Source organism: Anguilla anguilla, chromosome 11 (assembly GCF_013347855.1).
Source record: "Anguilla anguilla isolate fAngAng1 chromosome 11, fAngAng1.pri, whole genome shotgun sequence".
In the NCBI taxonomy this organism is placed as follows: domain Eukaryota; kingdom Metazoa; phylum Chordata; class Actinopteri; order Anguilliformes; family Anguillidae; genus Anguilla; species Anguilla anguilla.
The window spans coordinates 11174046-11183332 of record NC_049211.1 but is presented as its reverse complement, the minus strand read 5'-3'; the positions used below and the strand labels follow the sequence as shown (position 1 = coordinate 11183332).

Below are 9287 nucleotides of genomic sequence, written 5' to 3'. Positions count from 1 at the left end.
TCCTCTCGTGCCCAATGTCTAACATTCTTTTTGGAAGCCCCAGTCTAGTTGTTTATTATCATGAAATGTACCGCTTTTTTTGCTACCTGAAGTTTTGATATCTAACATTTGGGACACGGGCAGTAATTGGGGTGAGGTTACTGTGGAATGTTTTATCTCATCAGAATGCTCCCCTGGAATTACTCGCATAATAAGTAACAAGACCAGGCCAAAACCTAGTATATGGCTGGACCGAACCGACTGACCAATGGTGTAACTTCATCACTCAGTCACAGACATGCGCGGTGTAACTTCATCACTCAGTCCCTCAGTCATAGACATTCGCGTTTATAGGGCTGGCTCCGCTGTTGCGGTCCAGCCAAAAAATACATTGCAGGACGTCCTCGGGTAAAACTTACCCTGTCAGAATAGGGCTTTTGTGTGCATTTTCAGTTTATCCCTCACTGTTAAAAAAAAAAAAAAAAAAAAAAAAAAAAAAACTATTCAATATTTAATTGAATTATTTTTTTGTTATTTTAAAATAAAAATATCAGTTTTTATTTCAACTTTCTTTCTTTGTATATCTGAATAATTATTCAGGTTAGGTCCCACCTGGGAATCAGCCCTGCAATGCTTTTGAGATGCCGGTTCAGGTCATTAATCCCCAGTGGCCCAGAGTAAGCCTGCAGTATGATAATAGTCTCTCTTATGCTTTGCTGTAGGTGCGAAAGAAGAGGAGACCACGCCGTCCTCGGTTCAGTCTGTGCCGGAGTCTGCTGAGTCGCAGGGGCCCTCTGAGAAAGGCAACCAGCCATCCATGGAGGTGACTGAGGGCTGCTCTCAGTCCTACATGTCTGTGGTGGTGGAGGGGCAGGAGGAGGAGGAGGATGAGGGTCATGAGGAGGAGGAGGTGGAGGAGGATGAAGAAGAAGAAGAAAAGGAGCCCACCCTTCCACCAGAGCAAAATGTGCAACACTCTGTTGAGGTGGCACCTATGGACACTGATGAGCCGCAGGATGATCCAAGGCCGAGTGGCTCAGGGTGCGAGGAGGAATTAGTCGTCGACCAAAAATTGGAGCCAGCATCCAATTCCTCAGTGTCTAACCCTGACCCCGACCCTGACCCTGACCCTGACCCAGACCCAGACCCAGACCCAGACCCAGACCCTGACCCTGAGGGAGAACCCCCGGGGTTGTCTTCGTTCCCCTGCCAGCACTGCGAGCGGCATTTCAGCACCAAGCAAGGCCTGGAGCGGCACACCCACATCCACGTCACTGCCAACCACCAGACCCACACTTTCAAGTGCCGGTACTGTGGCAAGTCCTTTGGCTCGCAGATTGGCCGTCGCCGCCATGAGCGGAGGCACGAAAACGGACCGAAGAAAAGGCTGGGCTCTCTCGGGGGCGCACTGGCATCCCGCGGCCCCTCCCTTCAAACCGACAGCTCAAGCCCTGACCTGGTGGCGCCTTCTGGGAACTTCATCATCATGGGCTCTCAGAACGGTGGTGAGCCTCGAGAGCGCCCAGCAGTAGAGAAGCAGTGCGCCCCAGCCTTGATCAAGGTTGAGCGGACTTTTGCGCTTGACGAGAACGGCGAGTCGAAAGAGCTCCACCCGTGCAAGTACTGCAAGAAGGTTTTTGGCACCCACACAAATATGCGTAGGCACCAGCGGCGTATTCACGAGCGCCACCTCCTACCCAAGGGTGTCCCCAGGAAAGGTCTGCTACTTCAGGAGGCACAGTCTGAGAAGCAGCCACCCCACCCGGCTCCAGAGGAGTCCTCCAATTCCAGCCCCCCTCCCGTTTATGTGCCCAGTGGAGACGCAGAGGATGAGGGAGATCAAGAGGAGGAGTACATGGTGGACATCTCCAGCAACATCTCTGAGAACCTCAGCTTGTACATTGACGGGAAGATCTTGTCCACCAGCACTGTCAGCAGCTGCGAGGTGATCGAGGTGGACTCAAGCTCTGCTGCTTTGTTTGGTCTTGATGCCGTGATCATCAGTCCTGACCAGCTCAGTCAGGCTCTCAAGGTTGAAACCACAACGTGCACAGTGAAAGAAGTCCCAGGACAGTCTGCAACCAAAAGGAGGACAGCAACACCCCCTCTTCCTCCCAAAATCAAAACTGAGTTGGAATCTGACTCCATTTTGCCGTCCTCAACCTCTTTGTCCTCCTCATCCTCCTCCTCATCTTCATCTGTGGTGGGAGCCATCTTCTCTCAACCCATAGAGACATTAGCCTTTCAGAAGGAGAAGAATGTTTATCTCTCCCCTAAACTTAAGCAGCTTTTGCAGACCCATGATAGCCAAAAACCCACTGTGGCTCTAATCACAGACAGCCACAGAGTGGGTCCACCTCTTTCAGTGACCACATTACCTGCAGGTCCAGGTCGGTTCAAAAGAAGAACGGCTTCCCCTCCCAACTCTCCACAGGACAGCCCCTCGCTCAAAGTTGAAGGCATGAAGTCTGAGGTGGGGGTCTCGTTCACCCTGAAGGTACCAAAGCTGGAGAGCCATTGCAGTTCCCCTGCCTGGAGTATGTCAAGCAAAGATGAGAGAGATACCCTGAGTCCACCTGGGGTGGATGCGTTTAAAGTTTCCACCATGGACTGGCCAGCTAGTAGGAGTGGTGGTAGTTCCTGCAACCAGCAGCCACTGGACCTCTCTAACGCTGTAAGTAAAAGAAGTGACGGTGTTGGCAAGGGCCCGGGGGAGGTTGTTTTGGATTTGAGCATGCACAGAAAGCCCTCAGCTGAGCCTGACGCGAAGGGAGGCCCTGCCCCACAGCCACTTATCAAGAAGAGGAAACCCAACACCAGCATGCTGGAGAAAGTGTTGATGAATGAATATGCTGGCTTAGACATAACAGGTAATGAAGGTCCAGGTGTGTCAGCAAGCCAGGCTGCTTCATCAGCTATGGAACCTACCCTAGTCAGTGGTCCTGATTCCCAGTCCCTTAGCTCTGAAGGACCTTTTTCTGAATCTTCTTCCTCTAGCCAGCTTCACCCGCCCCCTCCCTCGCTAACTCCTGTATCCATGCACCCCCCTTCCCCTTGCACCCCTGCTCTTGGATCCCCAACCCCACCCCCTCCAGTTCTACCCACTGTTCCTTCCCCTCTTTCTGTTTCAATGTCCTGTGAACCTCAGTCTACATGCTCCCCAACTGGGTCACCTCTGCCAGTTCTATCTCCAAAAACATCCCCCAGGCATACTGGAATGTGCGAGGAAGAATCCCCAAGTTCATCAGAGCTGGACTTGACTCCTCAGAACTCGACTTCCATGCCAGTTGTGAGTTCTGATTCGGGCAATGCGGATGCTGATTCTAAACTCCCCAGTTCTTCTCTTAGCCCAAAAGATTGCGTGTTGTTTGCAGATTCCTCAGTAAGCCATGTAGCCCTACAGGCTTGCACGATAAGTTCGCTAACAGGCTCTGAAGAGCAGTCATCTTCTCCTTCCGTTACCCTTGGCAATTCCAGTATTCACCCGCTAAGCATTGCTCATAGCTCAGTTGTCATTGAATGTACTGTGTCTGTCGGATCATCTGAGAATGATGTTTGTGCTCCGTTGACTGTGCAAGAGAATCCTCTAGTAGTATCTCCAGCTGGGAATGTGGTTATTCTAGAGCAGGCGATAGTGTCTGTACAACAGCAGCCTCTTTCACCTGCACCATCTCTTGAGCCCCCTGTCCTTGTCGCTTCCTTACCAGAATCAGCCGTTCCTCCTGCTATGATATCAGAAAGCCCACCCGCTCTAGTGTTATCTCCTCCCACTGTAATTTCTGCTGTAGTCAAAGAAGAAGCCCAGCATAAAGAGGAGCTGGACACACAGGTCAGCACAATGGGTGCAGTATCTTCAGCTCCTCCAACGGGGGCAGACACGAGTGCCAATGAGGAGGAAACGCAGCAGGATGCCTTCTCCAAGAGCTTTACGTGCAATGTTTGTGAGACGCCTTTCCGCTCCATAAAGGAGCTGAGTCACCACATCGCTGAGCATGCGGAGGAGTGGCCATTTAAGTGCGAGTTCTGTGTGCTGCTTTTCGGGAATGCTTCAGCCCTGCTGGAGCACCGCTCCACCCTCCACGGCGTGGGCAAGAATTACATCTGCTCGGTCTGCACCAAGGAGTTTGCGTTCCTCTGCAACCTCCAGCAGCACCAGAAGGACCTGCACCCTGGCCAGGACTGCGCGCACACCGAGGTGGAAAACGGCAAACTGAGGCCGCAGAACTACAACAATCCAAGCAGAGCAAGCACCGAGTCCTCTCCCTCGACGGCTACCAGCGATCATTCGGGAGGTGCGGGGACTGCATTCCAGCCATCTGCCGACATTCCAAAAGAGGAGGAGGAGGAGGAGGAGGAGGAGGACCTCGACAACTCGACGGAAGAACTCTACACTACAATAAAGATCATGGCCTCTGAAGGGGGCAAGCCGAAAGGGCCGGACGTGCGCCTCGGCATGAACCAACACTACCCCAGCTTTAAGCCTCCTCCCTTTCCCTATCACAATCGCACGCCCGCCGGCTCTGTGGCCTCAGCCACCAACTTCACCACCCACAACATCCCGCAGACCTTCAGCACGGCTATCCGCTGCACCAAGTGCGGCAAAAGCTTCGACAACATGCCCGAGCTGCACAAGCACATCTTGGCCTGCGCCAACGCCAGCGACAAGAAGCGCTACACCCCCAAGAAGAACCCCATTCCCCTCAAGCAGATAGCGAAGCCGCAGAATGGCGTGCTCTCGCCGGCAGCAGCGGTGGCAGCGAACACTGGGCAGAACGCCTTCCGCCGGATGGGTCAACCCAAGAGGCTCAACTTCAGCCAGGAGCCTTCTGCCAAGATTAAACTGAGTGCACTTAACAAGAAGAAGAACCAGCTGGTGCAGAAGGCGATCTCACAGAGGAACAAGACTGCCGCCAGCGCCAAGAAGGGCTCCGCCCTGGCGGAGGAGGAGCCGGAGGTCCACGTGTGCCCACACTGCAGCCGGGAGTTCACTTACCGCGGCAGCCTCAACAAGCACGTGGCGGTCAGCTGTCCCATGAAACCGGTGTCCAAGAAACCCAAGAAGGGCGACGGGCACCCCCAGGAGAACAACGGGAGCCTTCGTAGGCGGATGCCGGACTCTGAAGTGAAGCAGCTGGGAACAAATGGCGGGCAGAAAACCTTGGGGAAAACCAGGGCTCGCAGCACTGGGCCTGAGGCAGGCGGTGCCAAGTTGGCCCAGTCCAGCAAAGGCAGAATGGCTGCCCAGCCGCTGCGGGCAAAGAGGCCGGCCTCCTTCCCAGCAGCGACAGTGCCCTTTAGCAAGAAAAGCAAAACTGTCGTCAAAGGAAATCTCCAAACGCAGCAGCAGCAGCAGTCATCGTCTCCAGCTCTACATCCGGTGTCCCCGGCGCCCTCTGGTGGCCCTTCGCAGCGGCAGGCTGGACGGATGCAGCGCGGGGGCGGGAAGGAGATCCCGCCCAAGAAGGCGGCTGAGGTGAAGGCGCAGCAACCTCACCCCCAGCCCAAGAAAGAGGAGCGCTTCCCTATGAGGATGCGGGAGCGGGTGGGCGGCCCCGTCACCCGCAGCCTGCAGCAGGCCAGTCTCACAGCGTCCGGCGAGGCCAAGGGCGGGGAGGGCGTGGCCAGCGCGGAGCCCACGGAGTCCCAGGTAACGGCAAACCGCAGCCTCGCGTTTTAAATTTATTTACAGCTCACGTCTGTGGTGGGGGTTGTTCTCACTCATACTAATGGGGTCGGAACCGTTCGGGAGGAAGCCACGGGGGTGGAAGAAAACGCGCCGCATTTGCAGCGTTCTCAGTGTTGCTGCAGGTATCTTGACGCTTGCTGTGATTGTATGATGCATAAAGCCCATCATGTGAACCCAAGCTGAGCAGCGGAATGGGCTAGTGGCCATCGCTCTTATTGTAGACCCCCTCCCCTCCCCATCCACAGTTGGAAGTACAGTGCTGCAGGCAGAAGTGAGAAGCGTGCGTTCACAAAGTGGGGTGATGCGTTGTGCCTTTGAAGTGTTAGCAGCCGACATTCCAACAATGGGAACATGAGTAATGCTCCATTATCTCCCTCCTCCAACACTGTGTTCTTGTGTTTCTCCTCAATAGGACGCTTCATCGAAGCTGGCGGGGTAGAGAGCTGGGGATTGGGGGCGGGGCGGGGGGGGGGAGGCGGCTGTCTGTCGCGAGAGCCTTGCGGACGCTTGTTGGAAGTCGGATGGTGGGAAAGGCGAGGACCGCGCACGAGGCCATCCACAGGCTTCCGTCGCCACGCCCCCCCCCACCGCAGCGTGCACGTGAAGGAGCACAGGATGCTGGCCAGATCTCCATGGCGACCGCTGGCCACAACGGACTGGTTCAGGGACCCAAAACCTGCAGTTGTGGCGCACAGGTGGGGGAGCTCATCGTGAATCTTGAAGACGGAACTCTCGACTCTTCTTGTCAGCTGCACTTGGGCAGAGCCTTTCCCAATGCACTTTGAACTAAATTTTCCCCATCTGATTTGAATATTATATTTAAAAAAAAAAAAAAAAACAGTGATGCTGATGATACAAGACTATAGACTGATGATTTTTTGACCTGTGGGGTCGACAGTGGGGTCCCAATTAAGACTAATTGCTGATCCCCTGCAAGCGGCAATCATGTGTGACTTGTACACGCCAGCAGCCCAGTCTGTTATCAGTTTGCCTTCAGGTTTTTTTTAAGGTTGTCCTGTAATGCATGTGGTAATTATACTGTACAACTAGAGGGAGCCCCATGTTCTGTTTGTTTCTTACCTTAACTCCTGCATCATTTATTAATATGAATGATATGCAAAAAATGTATCTACATTTAATTTAATGCTTCAGAGCGAATTAGTTATGTGATGGAATCATATCTCTATTGTAAAGAGAGAAGCATGTTTTTTTTTCTGTTCATTCCAAGGGTTAAGAAAACCATTTAAAAACGGGCAGTAGAATTGGGAAGTGAGCCATGAGCTCCCTCCCCCAGCCCTCATTACAGGCTAAACGTGTGACGCACGTTGTTGCACCCTGCAGATGTTTCATGTTCCGTTCCCCCGTACTGCAAGAATATGGACGGCTCGCGCACGTCCGATTAACGTACCCGGCCGCTGCGAAGACGAGCGCACCTCAGCCGGATTAGGGTTCACGCGTACCAGCTCTATGACGGCCCCTGCCTGCTTTCATCACACACCTTTTCAAACCGCCTGTTGGAGGTTACGATCTCATGTCGAATTTAACCGTGTATTACCAGGCGATATGCTTTATCTCTGTGTGTCTGCACATCAAAGGGCTTGGTAGCTAACTGGAATCTCGCATTCAAACACGTCCCTACCTTGCGCTTCAAGCTGTGAAAGGCCAACTTTAATCGTTGCTGTCGGTTTTTGAAAACACTACGCTTTTGTTGTTTTGATGGACAGAGACTCCTGAAGTCCCAGGGTGGTTCATGGAAATATTACAGCATTACTTTACATGTAGCACCTGTCACAGTGGCAGAGAGAAAAATGGCATGATTTGAAACTTGGAGGTCTGATTTTTATTTAATTCTCTTTTGTCTGGGTGTGTGCTGTATACTGTAACATACATTGTTTTAAACAGTGTACCCTTTTCACCTTCTGCGGCAGGAAGAAGTATTACGTTTTGTGTCGCGCAGTTCAGAAGGTAACATTCTGGAATGAGTGTTTTTCTAAAAACAAAGGGACAAAGGCTTGTGCTTTGAGTAGTCGAGTATTGCTTCCTCCCCCAAAATTCTGGACAGCGTCCAACATGATGACACGCGTTCCTCTGACTTCTGCTTTTTGACATTAGGCTGTGTAATCGACTTGTCGTGCACCCATTTGTTTCCTGCCGGTGGGCTCATTTTGAGATATGAATACTCTTTCATATGGGGTACGTAGAGGGATGATGACAGCGACTGTTCAGCTGACGCAACATGGAGGGGGAGAACGTTTCATGTGCTGTGCAGATTCCCAGACAAGCCTTTTTTAGCTCTGTCTTACAGAGCCACCGTCTGTAAAGTGTGAGGCGTATTCTTCGAAGTGACCGTTAGGTGCTCTCTCTAAAAAGACTTGTGTCTTGGTGTCTGCAAGGCTGTACACCACACGTGTGCGTGTACATGTCCCTCTAGTCTGCCATTTTGCTTTCAGTTCCGGCGCTCGAGAAAGTAGCATTTTTCCCCTGCAGCTCAAGCTGTTGGAAACTGGCATTGAGATTGATGATGAACATTAATGCCTTCATTAGGCTATACCCCCCAGAGATAGACCGTCAGAGAAACCCAGCTCGCTGGCGTCAAATGGAAATGGAGAGTCCAAACTCGCAGGCAGCAAAGTGCTCTGCAGTGTGAACCCGAGACAGATTTAAAGGCAAAACGGTGCATTGAAAGAGGTCATCAGTGTTAAAAGTTGAGCCCTAGCATAAACTACCCGGTGAATGGTTGCCATGACGGTAGCCGTTTTCCTTTTCCTTTAAAAAGAAGTTTTAAAAAAAATACTTAATATATATATGTATATATATATATATATAAGTTTGCAACACGTTTTGTGCATTGCTTATGTGATGGGTAAAATCAAAGAATGGTTTTGAGGTATTTTGGCACGATGAGATGAATCTACCTCTGAAGCTTTTCAGCCCGATGCTTTGTCATCCCCTCTGCTGTCTCGCAGTTCTACCATACCGTGCTTTCATCATCTGTGGGCTACCGGTTAACTAACAAACTGTCTGGGAGGGAGGGGGTACGGAGGGGACTTGGGGTGGGGGTGGGGTACATTTTATGAGGGGATTAAAGTACATTGAATTAATGTTTAAAAATTAAAAAAATGTGCTCGTAGCCTGTCTAAGAGAAATGCATAAATAAAAATATAAAAAAAGATATTTAAAAATTATTTAAATTATGTTTCTCTTTGGACATTTGTGTTGTATATGATTTGCATTTCTACATTACATTTCTTAATTACCATGTCATGGGAGTTTGTGAAAATGGGTAATGTTCCGTTTCTAAATGTTTGATTAAGCAAAAAGTTGGGGGTGGGGATGGGAGGAATCCCTGTGGTTCACTGCAGATGTGTATTGCAGATTGTTCTAATTGATATATTAAAGACTTTTTCAATTTAACTGACTTTGTGTTTCCTCTGGATAAGGTGATTGTGAGTATTACAGTCAGTGTTTTTATTCACCAAAGTGAATTGTCATCAATTCTAATCAAAACTCTTCTGTTTTTAAACTGATGACAGACTCATTGTTCCAAGGATGCATACCTTCACTTTTTGTTTACATCAGGAAACTCGTGTCAAATAAAGTTGTGTGTCAGGCGGAAGCCCCT

General features: G+C 50.9%; 1 protein-coding gene across 1 annotated transcript; it reads left to right on the top strand.

Moving 5' to 3' along the window:
- The first annotated feature begins 586 nt into the window (after nucleotides 1-586).
- On the top strand, nucleotides 587-8456 carry prdm2a (PR domain containing 2, with ZNF domain a). Its single transcript, XM_035382023.1, has 2 exons — nucleotides 587-5626; nucleotides 6078-8456. Exons 1-2 carry the CDS (start codon nucleotides 797-799, stop codon nucleotides 6102-6104), a joined length of 4857 nt encoding a protein of 1618 aa, XP_035237914.1. The 5' UTR covers nucleotides 587-796; the 3' UTR covers nucleotides 6105-8456.
- Nucleotides 8457-9287: the final 831 nt, after the last annotated feature.

Coding starts and splice junctions, on each gene's coding strand:
- prdm2a (XM_035382023.1), top strand. CDS start 797: ATGGAGGTGACTGAGGGCTGCTCTCAGTCCTACATGTCTGTGGTGGTG. Junction 5,627..6,077: donor CGGAGCCCACGGAGTCCCAG/GTAACGGCAAAC, acceptor TCTCCTCAATAG/GACGCTTCATCGAAGCTGGC.